Source organism: Microtus pennsylvanicus, chromosome 12 (assembly GCF_037038515.1).
Source record: "Microtus pennsylvanicus isolate mMicPen1 chromosome 12, mMicPen1.hap1, whole genome shotgun sequence".
Lineage (NCBI taxonomy): Eukaryota > Metazoa > Chordata > Mammalia > Rodentia > Cricetidae > Microtus > Microtus pennsylvanicus.
In genome coordinates, this window is record NC_134590.1 from 63263907 (window position 1) to 63280922 (window position 17016).

Genomic DNA, 17016 nt, shown 5'->3' on the forward strand with positions numbered 1-17016 from the left:
AATGGAGGTCAGAAGAGGACATCAGGTTACCTGGAACTATAGTTAGAGATGGCTGTGAGCCAGCATGTGGCTACTGGGAACCACATCCAGGTCCTCTGCAAGAGCAGCACGTGCTTTTAACTGATGAGCCATTTCTCCAACCTCAGGTGTGTTAACATCAATGTCTTAGATCCAGATGATCTTGAAAAGCAATACTTGGCTTTCTTTTCCAGTTGATTTCTGAGGAAGGAGTGAACAGTCTGAATGTCAAGGAATTGCAGGCAGCATGTCGAGCACGAGGCATGCGAGCACTTGGCGTCACAGAAGACCGTCTGAAGGACCAACTGAACCAGGTATGTGACCTCAGTGACTAGTTGGGGCAGGTTAGTAGCTTTCTCTCTCCTCTGTTAGGAATTATCTATCTTTCCTCCAGACCAGCACAGATGTATGCTTGCACGTGTGCGTGTGTGTGTGTGTGTATGTGTGTGTGTGTGTGTGTGTGTTTGTTCAAACTGGAAAAGTCCTTAGGTTGGCACAAGGGGTATGCATATCAGGCCCAGAATTCAATCCTTAACACTGCATGGGAGTACACACATACACACAAACCTGAGCATGGTGAAACGTGCTGAGTCAGAAGGATCACTAAGTTTGAGGTCATCCTGGGCTATTGTGTAAGACCCTATCTCAGAACAAACAGAAGGAAAGAGGTCTAGGGCTATAGGTCAGTTGAGAGACTAGCCTAGCTTGCACAGGATGGATCTCTGGTGCCACCTGACATGGCTGTTCACATCTGTAATCCTGGCACTCAAGATGTGGATGCAACAATTAGAAATTTAAGACCATCTTCAACTAAAAATCGAATCAGACCACCCTCACGACTTGACTACCATCGCATCCACACTCTCAGCTACGCTAAGCCTGGGCTTCTCCAAGTGGGTGCCTGGTATGTGGCACTGCACCCTACCTGAGTGGGAGGGTCCTGAGGCAATAGTCCCTGTGCAGGTTTGTGGCAGTGAGTGACATTTATAGCCCCTCTTCTTTGGAGAGATGAGTCTGGTCTTCCTCCTAACTCAGCTTCACACCTGTCCCTCTTGCCACTTTCCATGTACTCTCACATGTGACCAAGGATGAGTGAACGCCTACTTTCCCACTAAACACATTTCTGCAACCCTTTTTTTGTTGGTTTTTGGTTTGGTTTGGTTTTCTTTGGTTTGGTTGGTTTTTCAAGACAGAGTTTCTCTGTAACAACCCTAGCTGTCCTGGAACTAGATCTGTAGATCAGGCTGACCTTACACAGAGACCCACCTGCCTCTGCCTCAAGAATGCTGGGATTAAGGGTGCCTGCCACCACTGCCTGGCCCTTGCTGTAGGGATAAGTCCCGCCCCTTAGGGGGCGTGTTCGCCTCGGGCTAATGTCTGCCTATATATTTGCGAGAGTCCTCCCAGCTGTCGCTTCTGCTTTCCTGGTCTCCACTGGAACGGTGGTTCTGTAAGTCTATTTTTACATTAAAGCTATATATATTGTTACAATCTGTCTGCATTCGTTTACGCCGCTACACCTTGCAATCCTTTCTAATTTGTCTTCCAAGGGCTTCTTCATCACTTAGGTTTCCAGCACAGACCTAAAAGCTGTGCACCTTAGTGAACTGTGAAATCCAAGGTCATGGTCATTTGACCTCTGCCTTTCTTCTGCTGCTCTCCTTTTTCACTTAATCTTAGCCCTTCTTCTTTTTTTTTTTAAAGATTATTTATTTTATTTTTATGTGTATGAGTATTTTGTTTACATGTCTATATATGTACCACATGCATGCCTGGTGACCTTTGGCTGTTAAGAGAAGGTGTTGGATGCCCTGGAACTAGAGTTACAGACAGTTGTAAGCATCCTTGTAAGTGCTGGGAATGGATCTGTGAGTTTGAGGCTAGTCTGCTCTACAGAGTGAGTTCCAGGGCAGCCACCCTACACAGGGAAACTCTGTCTTAGGAGTTGGGGGAGGGGGGATTATGTCTCTATCTGCTAAGCCATCTTGTCAGCCTTCAGTTTGCTTTTAGCATAGTGTTGTGGGTTTAACTAGAGGCTACACGTATGCTAGGCAAACTCTTTGCCACTGAGCTACAGCCCCTGTCCTCTAAATTTTGTTGTTGTTGTTGTGTGAAACCAGTTCTCACTGTGTAGCCCTCAGTGTCCTGGAACTTGCTATGTGGACTGTGCTGGCCTCAGACTTAGAGATCTGCCTGCCCCTGCCAATGAGGTGATGAATTCATCACCACATCCAGCCTGCCCTTCAATTTTTTTTTTTTTTGATTTTTCGAGACAGGGTTTCTCCGTAGCTTTTGGTTCCTGTCCTGGAACTAGCTCTTGTAGACCAGGCTGGCCTCGAACTCACAGAGATCCACCTGCCTCTGTCTCCCAAGTGCTGGGATTAAAGGCGTGCGCCACCACCACCCGGCTTTCAAATTTTAAAAAAGAAAGGACAATTTTTCTAGACAAAATCTCCTACTATATTACCCAGTCTGACTGAATTTCTAGGTATCCTTCTGCTTTCTAAATTTTTTTATTTACATCTAAACACATAGACCAGTAAGATAGCTCTGTGAGTAAATGTGCTTGCCTCCAAGTTTGACAACCTGAGTTTGATTCCCAGGATCCTTGTACAAGAGGAGAAAGACTCCCAAAAGTCATTCTCTTAACTTCTATTCATGTGCCTCTGCGGCACGTGCTGCCACCCCTCCCAAATAAACAAATGTAAAATAAATGAATAAAAGTTGCTATAGTAATGGGTACAAGTAATATATATGTATGGTACCCTAGGCCTTTTTTTTTTTAAGTGTCGGGTTGTATAGCCCAAGCTGTCATAAAACGTGTGCGTGTGATCCTCTACCTCAGCTAGTGCAGGGATTACAGATATCCACCACCATCCCTGGGCCAGTGTACCAGCCTGTTTTCAAGCACAGAGCATAATGACCATTCTTGAAGTACCTGGAGCTGATGGTCAGTTGTTCAGTTTACTAAGGTGTGTGTGTGTTTGTGTGTGAGTGTGTACGTTAATCTTTATGTGAATGGGTGTTGCATGTATGATTGTGCATCTTGTATGTGCAGGTCCCATGGAAGTCAGAAAGGGGTGTCAGATCCCCTGGAACTCGAGGTACCAACAGTTGTGAGCTGCCATGTGAATGCTAGGAACTGAACCCAGGCCCTTTGCAGGAGTAGCAAGTGCTGTTTCCAGTCCCTGAAAGATATTTTGGAAATATATTTTGGAAATGTGTTTTAGTGACTTAATGAACCTATTTGCTCAATCATGTTTGCTGTGGCACCTAGACTCTGTGTCCCTCAACTAAGTCAAAGCCACAGAAGGGAACTCTGGGATGCAGGAGAGGCATTGGGGCTGTGGGTCAGCAAGGACAGCACTGCTAGCGCATGTTCTTTGATTCCAGTGGCTCGACCTGCACCTCCATCATGAGATCCCCACATCATTGCTCATACTGTCCCGGGCCATGTACCTCCCAGACACCCTCTCACCTGCTGACCAGCTCAAGTCCACCTTGCAGACCCTTCCAGAAATCGTGGTATGTATTGTCGGAAGATTCTCTTGACTCGTTATCTCTGTGGGCTTGGTACCCTCGCCTCCACAGCTGTGGGAACCTCTCTACCTTGGGCTTGCTGTCCTCTTCACAGCTCCCTGGTTTGTCTCCCTGCTCAGCCCCCATGTGGCTCGGTCTCAAGCACAGCAATGCTATGGTGACAAATCTGAATTGATGTATTTGAGATTTGCTCTGAAACTTAAACAGTTCTCTGATGGATGGGGAACCCTACTTACCCTTGGGATCCTGGAAGCACCTCTGAACACTTAGGAGGCAAACTCCCACTAGTGTATTCTGTTTTGTATGACGCCTAGGTGGTAACATTGCTCAGCTCGAGGTAAAGGTATTATAGGTCTGGCACCTCAGGCTCACTGGCAGTTACCTTCTCCTTCCACTTTCCCTCTAAGGCAAAGGAGGCTCAAGTGAAAGCGGCAGAGGTGGAGGGCGAGCAGGTAGACAACAAGGCGAAGCTGGAGGCCACACTGCAGGAAGAGGCTGCCATCCAGCAGGAGCACCTGGAAGAACTGCAGAGGGCTGCCGAGGCGGTGGTAAGCAGTCTGCTGTGATTGACTGTCTAGGACCAAGGCTGTCCCAGTCCAAGTTTTCTAGAGCCTGCCTTATGGCCGCGCATGTGACTCTCAGTCCTATCCTGTCTTTGCCTGCAGGGGTCGGAGTGGTACAGGAGTGCTTGACTGTGGAGCTATAGTCAAGACACAATTGGCATAGGAGGGGCTGGCTTAGCACCCAAACAGGAGTCACCAAGGGACCCACCTTCTCAGGGTTGTTTTCCTAAGAGCGGCTGACTCCCTATAACTGTGCTCACCCGTTGGCCCTATGGTCTCAAAAGCTGCAGGAAGCTGTGACTGAAGCTTGGAATTGCCTAGGTTATTCACGTCCATCCGTTCACCTGGACTAGCCCCAGAGACAGGCAGCATGTTCTGACTGAGTCTGTGAGGAGGCTCAGGTGGCCTGCTCATCCTGGGGCAGGGAACTACCACGGCTGGGTGATCTGTGGGTCTTCTTCGTCATTTAGTAGATTATGCCAAGTGTACCTGTCAGGAGTATATGCTGAGTGTGGACCAAGGTGACACTGTGCTACTGCTTACATTTCAGAAGGACACCCAGCCAGAAGTAGTAGAAGCCACCATTCCTGGGAGGCCAGGGGCCGAGCTTCAGCCAGAGGTGCCTGTTGTGAGTGTGTCCTCAGAGACACTGAAGGATACAGCACCTGTGCTAGAGGGATTAAAGGTGAGCTGTACATGACCAGGGGAGGAGCAGGGCTGGACTGTGGGTTCCTTAGCTCCTAAAGAGGTCTTGCTGGACAAGGCATCTTCTTACCCTCCAGCCAGTCCACATTTCAGACCCTCTCAGAGATCATGGTATGTGCTGTTTGGAAACCCCATTGACTCACTCATTTCTTGGGTTGGGGGGCTCACCTCCACAACCATGGAGCCCCTCCAGGGATACTTTTACTCCCTGGAGAGATGAAGTAGTGGCAAGGAAGCAGAGACCAGCCTTAGGGCTATGAGAAGCTTAGAGCCTTTGACACTGAGATGAGGCTGCCAGGCTCCTCATGGGTTTCTAGGCCCCTGTCCTTCTGTTGGGCAGTGGGAAGGGAAATAAAGGCTGAGCCCTCAAAGCAGAGCTTCCTGTGCAGAGGCCCACCCTGGTGTCATTTGATTGGGTGTGAGGCTCCTTGAGAAACTTCTGTCAATTTGTTATCAATAAATTGGACAGAACATGAATATCTTCTGGGTCCTTCTGTCCTCAGATGCCAGGGGATCCTAATGAAGGAGCAGATATTCAGTGTGGTGGGCAGGTGAAGACTCCTAAGTGGATAGAAGACAATTTGGTCGCTGAATGAGAGAGAAGGAGGAGGAGACTGACTAGGTGAAAGCTGTGTGTTCAGGAAGTCTCCGCTGGGGGTCCTGGAGGATGGCAAAAGCCCTTTGCGTCTTGAAGGGAATGGAGGATCAGGATCACATTCAGGGCTTAGAGGAGGGGGTAAAACTTGTTCTTGATGAAAGCAGAAAGTGTGAAGAGCTGAGGCCGGCAGCTGCCTCTAACAAACAATAGCCTTTGCAAGAAGGGAGCTTGACAAAGTTTATGACCCCAGTCCAGCCCCTGGAGTTTGGAGAGGAGGGTGTGGGTGAGCCCAGGAGAGCCTAAAGGGCTCCTTTGAAGACTGGCCTAGAGAGAGCAGGTTGCTGCATGGCCTCGGAGACCCCAGAATAGACATGCAGTGTGATCAAGGCCAGAAGGTCATGGCAGTGGCAGAAGTCCCAAAAATCTGAACTCAGGGTGGTTCCCAGACAATCCTGCAGAAGCAGCAGGCTGTAGAGGCAGAGACAGGATGATCCCTTGTTGTTTTGGTTGTTTTCTACTCTTTGATTCCTTTCAGGGGGCTGCCACCCAGCTCCCAAACAAATCACACATGGAGGCTTATTCTTTCTTATGAATATCTGGCCTTACCTTGGCTTATTTCCACCCAGCTTTCTTTAACTTAAATTATCCCATGTATCTTTTGCCTCTGGACTTTTATCTTTCTCTGTTTCTGTATACATTTCTTTACTTCTTTCTCCATGGCTTGCTCTGTGGCTGGGTGGCTGGCCCCTATTGCTCCTTGTTCTTGTTTTTCCAGATGTCTTCTTCTATTTGTGCTTTCTACCTCCCAGCCCCACCTGTCTGTTCTTCTCCTCGCTATTGGTCTTTATTAGACCAATCAGGTGTTTCAGACAGGCAAAGAATCACAGCTGCACAGAGTTAAACAAATGCAACATAAAAGAATACAACACATCTTTACATCATTAAACAAATAAAGAAGGTGGAGGATGGAGAGATGGCTCAGTAGTTACATTATTCTTGTTCAAGTTCTTTTCCCAGCACCCACACCTGGAGACTCACAACCACCTGTAACTCTAGCTCTAAGGGACCTGATACCTCTTGTCTTCTTGGGTACCCACACTTCTGTGCACATTCCCACATATACACATACAATTAAAAAGTTAATTTTTTTCTAAAGAATTCTCATATATAGCATAGTAACTCATGCCTTCATTCACAGTACTCAGGTGACGGAGACACACACACATAAATAATGTGTGTATATATATATTATAATAAATAGTAAATAAACTTCTCACAACTTAATAAATAAGGTGACAAATATTTTTTTGAAATTGTCATTATTGGGGGCTGGAGAGATGGCTCAGCAGCTAAGAGCACTGGCTGTTCTTCCAGAGGTCCTGAGTTCAATTCCCAGCAACCACGTGGTGACTTACAGAGGGAATCTGGTACCCTCTTCTGGCATACAAGTGTATATGCAGATAGAGCGCAGTATACATAAAATAAAGAAATCTTAAAAAGAGAGCGAGAGAGACAGAGAGAAAGAAAGAAAGAAAGAAAGAAAGAAAGAAAGAAAGAAAGAAAGAAAGAAAGAAAGAAATTGTCAGTATTGAGCCAGATGGTGCAGGAAGAACAGCCAGTGCTCTTAGCTGCAGAGCCATCTCTCCAGCCCCCAGTAATGACTGGCTACTTAAGAGACTAACAAAGGAGATTCATAAGTTCAAGGACAGCTTGGGCAATTTAGTGAAAGCCTTATCCAAATAAAAAGTAAAATAGCAGCGGTTAGAGAAATGTCTTGGAGTTTAAGAACACTGGCTGTTCTTCCATAAGACCCAGGTTTGATTCTCAGCACTCACATGGCAGCCACAACTGTCTGTGACTCCAGTCCCAGGGCATCTAATGCCCTTTTCTAGTCCCTTCAGGAACAAGGCAGACATGCGGTAACAGACAAACATGTATGCAAAACACACCCATACACACACAAAAAAACCAAACACTTTTTAAAAAATATAAAATAAGGGACTAGAAAGATGGCTCAGTGGTTAAGAGCACTGGCTGTTCTTCCAGAGGTTCTGAGTTCAATTCCCAGCAACCACATGGTGACTCACAACCATAGTGGGATCTGATTCCCTTTTCTGGCCTTCAGGAATACATGCAGGCAGAACATTGTATACATAATAAGTAAATAAATCTTTTTTTAAAAAAATGTAAAATAGGGCTGAGAATATGATTCAATAAAGTACTTGCATAGCATGCTTGGGTCCTAGGTTCTGTGCCCAATACTGCAAAACAGAAAAAAAATTGACCTTCCATCTAGTGTTGGAGAGGGTGTGGGGGACCTAGATCACTTTGGAAACTATGGTTTGCTAAAACCTCAAACCTATACTCTGTGATCAGCTGACCTAGTCCTGGGCATTGCCCCACCAGTGGCTATACACAGACATTCACAGCAACTGTCATTGTAATCACTGAAGGCCAATAGGAAGGAGAAAGATATGCTTTGATGTTGCTGTCCAGATTAGAAAATCTTTACCATTAGATGCCAAAGTAGGTGAGCCGGTCAAGAGGCAGACCTACTAATTCCTCTCCTATAAAGTTCTAGAAAACAAAGCCTGTCCTGTAGAGCAGGAGGCAAGTCAGTCTTGCCTAGGGATGGAATCCTGGGGAATAGAAAGGAGCATTTGGGGATAACCAGTGTGCTCATTCTGCTGGCTATGGGATGAATGTGTTGGGGTACAATGCACCAAGAAGATGCAGAGAGATGAGCTCTAACTCACTTGAGGCTGTCCTTAAGTGCTTGCCTATGTGGCATGAACAGAAAGGCTTTCAACATTTAGGGACAGAAGCCATTGTTCCCTTGACTTAGGTTTATCTTCTTATTCATTTCTTTCTAGGGAGAAGAAATAACCAAGGAGGAAATTGACATCCTCAGTGATGCCTGTTCTAAGCTAAAGGAACAGAAGAAGTCCCTGACCAAGGAGAAGGAGGAGCTGGAGCTGCTCAAAGAGGATGTCCAGGATTACAGTGAGGTGGGTGGGCATACGGTGCGGGGATGCGGACCTTGTCCGTAGGCCTTCATCAGATGCAGAGCGTGGGTAGAATGCAGCTTTATCAGACCCCAAAGCATCAAGTAACACTCCTGTCATGTACATAACAAGATGCCCAGAGAGAATGTGGAGAGAAAAGTCAAATGGAAAATAAATTTTGACCAAGGATACAGTTGACAGAGCACAAGGCCTAGCATGTATAAGCCCCAGTTTAGAGTCCGGGCACCACAGTAATTCTAATCGGGCCACTTTGTAGGTAAATGATACCCTTGCTGGTGCTAAGTAGATAGTGATAGGTATCTGAACCCCAGTGTCACGTAAACAGCCTGGTCACTTGATACATGAAATCTTACTTTCATTCATAACCCTTCAAGAGACTTTTTTCTTTTCTTATCTATTGATTGTCCCTCCCTTCCTCCTTCCGTTTCTTCTTTCCTCCCTCCTTTTCTTTCTCTCATAGTGCTGGGATCGATCCCAGGGCCTTGTGCATGCTAGACAAGTGTTTTGCCGCTAACTACATCCTCAGCCCGAACAGACACTGTTTTCTTTTTATTTATTTATTTATTTAAGGTTTTTTTTGGGGGGGGGGCGGGGAGGGTTGGTTTTTGAAGACAGGGTTTCTCATTGGCTATAAAGCCAGTCCTGAACAAACTCTGTAGACCAGGCTGACCTCGAACTCACAGAGATCCATCTGCCTCTGCCTGCTGAGTGCTGGGATTAAAGGCATCACCACTGCCTGACTTTTTTTAACTTCTTTATTGAATCTTTGGGGGTTTCACATCATGCACCCAATTCTGTTCACCTCCCAGTCTTCCCATATCCCCTCTCATCCCTTTTGCATTCTAGCACTCGGGAGGCAGAGGCAGGTGGATCTCTGTGAGTTCGAGGCCAGCCTGATCTACAGAGTGAGTTCCAGGACAGCCAGGGCTGTTTGACAGAGAAACTGTTTCTTGAAAAACCAAACCAAACAAGCAAACAAAAAACAGACATTATTTTCTAATCTGAGGTAGCAGTATTATTATCCCCACTCTATTGGGCAAGTAATGATTTGGAGATTGCTAAAAATCAGTTTGCTGTTTCTCATCTTCCCTGTGGTAGCCCCCCTGGCTGTGTAACTTCTCCATCAGAAGGCACATTTTCACCAGACAGAGAAGACAGTGCTCATTCCCCTTGGCTCTTCACCCTGCTTCTGTCCCTTTCATCTTTGCTCCTTGTAAAGATAGAAGGTGCTTCGAACTCCTTGAGCCTTTGGATGTTCATTCTCTAGTAACTACAAAGGAACTTGATATTCAGAATAGGTTTTTTTTCCCTCTAAAAAAAAAAATATTTTTTTTTGAGCTTACAAAAATAATCGTGGGCCGGGCGGTGGTGGCGCACGCCTTTAATCCCAGCACTGGGGAGGCAGAGGCAGGCGGATCTCTGTGAGTTCGAGGCCAGCCTGGTCTACAAGAGCTAGTTCCAGGACTGGAACCAAAAGCTACAGAGAAACCCTGTCTCGAAAATCAAAATAAATAAATAAATAAATAATCGTGGGCACGGTAGGCTAAACCAAAAAATTAGTAAGAACAAATTTGCATGATGGACATAAGATCATCCAATTTTCTGAGGCTGAATTGAATTCTTTTATTTAGTTTTTTGTTTTGTTGTACTAGGGATCAAACAGGATCTTGTGCATAGTAGGAAGCATTGTACCACTGAGCCACATCCCAACACAAATTAATGATTTGGTTTTTTTTCAAGTTCAAATTAATATAAAGCCCTCCCTCTCTTTTTTTTTTTTTTTTTTTTTTTGGTTTTTCGAGACAGGGTTTCTCTGTGGTTTTGGAGCCTGTCCTGGAACTAGCTCTTGTAGACCAGGCTGGTCTCGAACTCATAGAGATCCACCTGCCTCTGCCTCCCAAGTGCTGGGATTAAAGGCGTGCGCCACCACCGCCCGGCCCCTCCCTCTCTTTTGATACAAACTTTTAAAAATTAGGACTTACAGGAGATCAAAAAGGAACTTTCAAAGACCGGTGATGAAAAATATATAGAAGAATCCACAGCTAGCAAGAGGCTGACAAAGCGAGTCCAGCAGATGATTGGGCAGATCGATGGCCTGATTGCACAGCTAGAGACCAGTCAACAGAATGGCAAACTGGGCCCCCAGGAGAGTTCTCCAACAGGGTAAGTGAGCCATGAACCTGTTCTAGCCTGGCTGCAGCTGACAGGTGCTTTGGCTGGGATCTAATTCCAAAGCATATCTTTGGCCTCTGCCTGCCCCACCTATTGCTCAGGAGCAGCCAGGACCCCAAGAAGTCTTTGCTCTTATTTTTCTTTCCTTCACAACTCAGTTTCTATATCCCAGAGCTTGTTTTACTTAGGTAGCTCAGATCTGTCTCTTCCCTGCCTTGTGTCCCCTGACCTGTCTTTTCTCCCCTTCCATGGTGCCATCCCCTTGAGCTTAAGTTGACTCCACGTTCTTCAAACTGCCAGGCTTTCTCCCGCTTCTTCCCTATTCCAAACCCTGGTATTATGACACTGTTGTGGACAGTCTGCTTGCTTAAGCAGCCACCAGGAGACAGTGGCACACTCCATGCTTTTGTAACCCAGCTATGAGTAGGCTTGCCACAGTCCTGACCATAGACTCTACAGGGAGGGCAGGTGCTTGCAGCTGGACTCTGCTTCTGCTCCAAGCCCTGTACCTAGCGACCCTTGTTACCTCCGGATGAGGATGTTTTCTCTCTTATATTGTCTGTTGGCTCCCTGGCAGACACAGCCTAGGGACCTGTGGTGCTCTCTATTGTGGGGTGGGTACCCATGGAAGCCAAAAGAAGGTATCAGATCCCCTAGAGCTGGAATTATAGACAACTATGAGCCACCCAACATGGGTTCTAGGAACTGAACTCAGGTCTTCTGCAAGAGCAACAAGTGCTCTTAATCACTAAGCCATCACTAATCACTCTCCAGCCTCAGATTTTTTTTCAGTTTTATGTGTGTGTATAAGTGGTATGTGTGAGTGTGAGTGTGGTATTTGTATATGTGCTATCTGTGCAAGTGTATGTGTGCTGGTATACATGCTATGTGCACATGGAGGCTGTCAGCCTGCAAACCCATGATCTTGCCTCTGCCCCCACCCAATAGAACTAGGGCTTTAGACAAATATGTGACTACTCCCAGCTTTTACATGGGTTCTGAGGATTTGAACTCAGGTCCTCATGCAGTAAGAGCGCTGATAGCTGCTAAACAATCTTCCTAGCATCCAAGGATGTTTTCTACCAGTCTCCATGCTGGCATTGCATCCTAAAGGGAAAGAGCCTGAGGATCTCATGTGGGAGGAGTCATGCTGACATTTCCAGTTCATGCATGGCCGCAGGATCAGAGCCTATGGGAAGAGCTATGGGTAAGGCGTGAGGCCGAGCACCTGGCCAATATCACATGCAGACTACACTCCCCAGGGAGAGTGTCATCAGTGTCAGTGAGCTCATCACCGCCATGAAGCAAATCAAGCACATTCCAGAACACAAGCTGATCAGTTTGGCCTCAGCCCTGGATGAAAATAAGGACGGCAACATCAACATCGATGACCTTGTTAAGGTGGGTCTCAGTAAGGCCTGAGCCAGCAGCTAGCCTGACTCCTTTTCTGATTTAGGGCCCAGTGGTTTGGGGAGGAGCTGCTTTTTCAGAGCCTTAAGACTCTCAGAAGGGAACTAGAGAGATGGCTCAGTGGTTAAGGGCACTGGCTGCTCTTACAGAGAAGCAGGGTTCAATTCCCAGCATCCACATGACTGATTACAACTGTCTGTATCTCCAGCTCCAGAGAGATACTGGCAAACACCAATGTACATACAATAACTTAAAAAAAAAAAAGACTGTATTAGGGGGTTGGGTCTGCAGGCCCAGGTGTCTCAGGCCTTTGTTCTCCATTGAAATCACACTGGAATTAAGAAGTTATAAAAGTTATAGACATAATGTTGAGATAACAAAATTGAGTCCCTGCCCTGCCACAGGCCCACCTATCAAATGTCTCCTTGGACTGTTTCTGCATGTACCACAGGACCTTACATCCTCTTAGCTCTGGAAAACAGGGTGAACACACCTGTCAGGACCCCTTTGGGGACTGCCTGAGACCTGAGAAACACTGAGTGGGTAGAGCATGTAGGATGGTGGCTAAGGTCCAAGTACATCAGCCCACATACCCAAGTCAGGACCCAGCCTCTAGGGGACGTCTGGATTCCAGCCTGCAAATTACCGTGGACCTACCTAAATTATAAATCATGTTTTTTGAAGGAAAAAACTGCCTTCATGGCTTCCAGCACACCTAACAAGTTAGTGGTTTTTCTAGCCAGAAATAATAATTACCATTAGTTCCATTTTAAATCAAGGCGCTATCAGACATACATGCTGAGCATTTTCCTCGCTCTCCCTCCAGTCTTCATGGCAGGAGCAGATATATCCCAATGCCTACCCTTGCTGTACCAGGGAAGCCACATTCAGGGCAGGTCCTAGACCTCCAGCACTATGGCAGAGCCATGGTGACTGGAACAGGGACTTGATGCCACAGTCTTGCTGTGAGGTCTGTAGCCTTGGGGGTCTGATACCCAGGCACCCATAGCATGCAGTGAAATGACCAGTGCCTAGCCAAGAAGATGGCTCAGAGGAGTCAAGTCCTGCCTCCCCAGAGCTGTCCCCGGGACACCATCATGCAGTGATACAGCCTTCTAAGTCCCCTCTCCTGTGTGTGCAGGTGATCGACTTGGTGGACAAAGAAGATGTTCAGATCTCTACCACCCAAGTAGCCGAAATTGTGGCCACACTAGAGAAGGAGGAAAAGGTGGAAGAGAAGGAAAAGGCCAAGGAAAAGGCTGAGAAAGAGGCCGCAGAAGTGAAGAATTAGAACTGCCTGGCTTTTGGCCCACAGGGTCTGCCTTCATCATGCTACACCAACCACAGTGGGGATGATACAAGAGTGATTGCTATGAGGTGATTCTTAGTGGCAAATCTAATATTTTCTCTGGAATAAATCAGAAACTTCCTTAATCAAGCAATTTTTAATTTTCATCATTCCATGAAGATTCAGTCAGCCTGGAGCCCTAGAGCCCTCTGAGTGATTGTGTCTGGACTCATGCCTTGGTGTGGTACTAAATGGCCCTAACCCATGGGGTAAGGGGACAGCCACCACTAGGATCATAGCCTCACACTGACCCCTAGCTCCAAAGGTAGCTTGGGCTAGGCTGGGTAGGAAAGTATTTCCGTTTATGTCCTTACTCACTCAGGGTCTGGCCAAGCCTCTGTCCCTTGAGAGGAGAGTGAGAACCAAGTGGACTCCCAGCACCTGTGTGGAGCCAAGTAAATGTGCCTGCATTTCTCCAGAGGCCTTGGAATAGGAGGTAGACAGACACAATGCAGGCCTCCTCTGCGCTGAAGACGCTGAAGTCAGTCTGAGAACTTGGGATTCCTCCAGGAGATCTGTATGCTCACTCCTCCACAGTTGTGTCGTAACTACTAGTCCCTGACAGCATTGTCTCTCTTGTATGGATTCTGAAGCATGTTGACTGGAGCGTTCTCAATTTACCATTGATTTTCACCTAATTCTATAACTGACTAGTACTGAATTTTCACACATGACTACTCGCCTAGCTCATGAGTAGTTCTGTAATTAACAGGGGACATACACTGAAGAAGCCTTTGAAATGAAATTGGGCAGTCCACATTGCTGAGTAGCCCTGGGGGATAGAGCTGATACCTGAAACCTGAACAGACCTGAGGCTTTGTGTGGCTTTTAACATAAAACTTAAGTCCTGCCCAGGACAGTGGCCAAGATGGGGCTTCACAAGGCTGTCTTGTCACAGATGCTCTTGAATGTGCTCCTGCCTCCAGCAGTGAGGAAGTAGTCTGTGGTGCCACAGAGCTTTCGGCGTGGTGTTCCGTGCCTGCTAACAGCTCGCTGGCACCCCTGAGTGGAGATGCACTAGCTCAGCGCCCAGAGCTCTTGCTGAGTGGCTAGCACCCTTTCTTACTTGGAGATGGCTGCTTGGGCAGGCCAGGGCTGAGTATCCTGTGGCCTCACCACCACCCTCCCACTGTAATCCCATCCTAGGATCACAGAAAGCAAGATCCTGAGTTCAGCTTGGGCTATCCTGTCCAGGAAAATGACTCGAGACAGGATCTAGAAGATGTGCAGAGAAGCAGCAACTAGAATGGAACTTTCTCGGTTTCTTGAAACTTTTCTTAAAGGAAGCATATGATGCTAAACAAGAATAAAATAATTCTCACACGTAAGCCTGTGCAGAGTAACAGTGGAAGGAGCCTAGTGAATATATGGTCACATCTGTGCGTCCTTGTGTACCCTAGCAGCCTGGTTCCCACTGTTGGTGTGTACTTCTGAGGATAAGATTGTGGTTGCCAAATGTGTTCCCACAATGAATCGTTTCTCTTTTGAGCAGCATTCTGGGACCTGTCCTTTGTCTACCTATTGTCTTCCTCCTTCATTGTTACTGGGCACTGTCAGTGGCTGTGCTGGCTGTTGCTGACTCGGGTATTTCCCTGCTGTCCTACTGTGGACTCTGCCCTCACAGGTCACATCATCACCCTGGAAAGTGGGTTCACCCTGTGATGTTGCAGGGCCTAGCAAGTGGGTGCTTGCCTTGGTTTTTGGAACTGGCCCACATCTGTTTCATTGCTTGACTTCAGTACAGCTGGGTCAGGTTTAGAAATGGCAGGTCTACTGGACAGTGATGGTGGCGCGCACCTTTAATCCCAGCACTCCAGAGGCAGAGACAGGTGGATCTCTGAGTTCAAGGTCAGCTTGGTCTACAGAGCAAGTTCTAGGACAGCCATAGAGAAACCCTGTCTTGAACCACCACCACCACCCCCAAAAAAAGAAAAAGGAAAAGAAGTAGCAGCCCCATGACAGAACTGTATATGAGCTGAGCATTTGAGAGCTGGCTGTATTTCAACTCTCATAACTGCTCTGTACCCCAGTGCTTGCCCAGGGGCCAGGTGCCCACACCTGATAAATGAAATCTGGCATTCCCTTTTACACTCCCAGCCACCTGCCCACACAGGCTCCTTCTGACTATCAACATCCTCAATGTGCAGGGCACCATGCAGTTCTGAAAGGCCATCCTCATGGTCTTGGGCTGTGCCTCCTGGGGCCATGGTAAGGGAACAAGTTCTGTATCCTCTTCTGACTTCCAGGGATCCCAGAGCCTCCAGTGGGGTCACATGTAAACATCTTCCATGCCCATGTAACAGCCCTGAGCATTCTGCCTAGTAAAGAGATCGAAGAGAAACTCAGACCTCCTAAATAAGAATTGTGCTGTGGGCGTCAGGTGGGCTCAGATTTTAGCGGGGCTTAATCCTCCCCGCAGCTCAGTGCCAGCTCACCTTTAGGGGCTCAAGACTTGGTTCCAGGCTCATGCTTTGTGGGACCTGAGGAGACCTGTATCCCTTCATCCTGAGGTATCCCCTCATTCTGTGGAACAGCCCTGTTTTGTGGAGTCAGGCAAGTAAGTACTTCTTAGAATTGAAGCAGACTCGGGCCCTGGGAGACTGGCAAGCGACAGCTTCATGTAAGGAGGTGACCGAATAAAGTACCACTGCTGTTGTGTCTGCTGTAAGACGATTTGTCCAGCTCAGTAGTCCTGACACCTACCAGGCTCTCCCAGCCTGCAAACCCCCTTAAATGGCCTCAGACTTGTCATCTCACAGCCCCACGTTGTGCCTGTCGTGATCTGCACAGGGTGGGCAGGAACTGGGACTGTGGCTGAGGAGTCCCAGAGAAGTGGGACCTGTGCCCACACTAAGTGTACTACTGTCTCGTAGACAGAATCCAGCCACAGGGACATGTAGAGGGCAATGGGCCCGGTGGAGGCAGCTTCCCTGGGTAGCCCAGCTGGGAGGAGGGTAAAGGTATAGTATCTATCTCCTGATCTTCCCAGGACCCCAGCACGTCTTGGGTGGTCTCCTGTAGCCATTCTTGGTGTCTTCTAGAATGCCTGATTGAAATTCCATTGGTCTCCAGGATCAAGAGGTACAAGTTGCAGGGCAAGGGTAGGAACTGCTTGCTGGTTGGGATAGGTATTTACAGGGTACAACATGCCCACTGGCTGTAGTGAGGACCAAGTAAACATTCAGACGAGATGGATTTGGCCAGGAAATGCAAGTCCCCAGGTGACTCTAGAAAAGCCTTATGTGCCAGGGGGGTTGGGATGTGATTGTGCCCGAATCTCTCAGGACATTTGGCACACAATCAGTTTCTTGCCTTCTTGGAAAGATAAATCTTTCTCTTCCTTTTTAAAATTTTATCTGTTTTGTTGCAAGTATGTATGTACCCACAAGAGACCAGAAGAGTTTGTCATGTCCCCCAGAACTAGAGTTAAGGATAGTTGCTACCATCATGTAGGTGTTAGAAATGAAAGCCAGGTCCTCTACAAGAGCAGCAAGTGCTCAACTAAATCAGAGTCATCTTTCCAGCCCGGAGGATAATTCTTGCTGCTGGTGCTCAGACCATTGGGGACACAGCTACATGCCAGTGGATAAGCAGGCTCCGGAGAGCTAGCGTGTCCCTGATGCTAGCCAGTACAAA

The 17016-nt window shown here is 47.3% G+C and overlaps 1 protein-coding gene across 1 annotated transcript in view; it reads left to right on the top strand.

Annotated features, from left to right (window-relative positions):
- Positions 1-16036, top strand: part of Letm1 (leucine zipper and EF-hand containing transmembrane protein 1) — a 37809-nt gene extending 21773 nt beyond the window's left edge. Inside the window, exons 7-14 of the mRNA XM_075943958.1 lie at positions 213-332; positions 3412-3543; positions 3966-4106; positions 4672-4806; positions 8298-8432; positions 10426-10613; positions 11885-12023; positions 13174-16036. Coding sequence (XP_075800073.1) covers positions 213-332; positions 3412-3543; positions 3966-4106; positions 4672-4806; positions 8298-8432; positions 10426-10613; positions 11885-12023; positions 13174-13323 — 1140 coding nt within the window. The 3' untranslated portion in view covers positions 13324-16036. The remainder of the gene's footprint in view (positions 1-212; positions 333-3411; positions 3544-3965; positions 4107-4671; positions 4807-8297; positions 8433-10425; positions 10614-11884; positions 12024-13173) is intronic.
- The last annotated feature ends 980 nt before the right edge of the window (positions 16037-17016 follow it).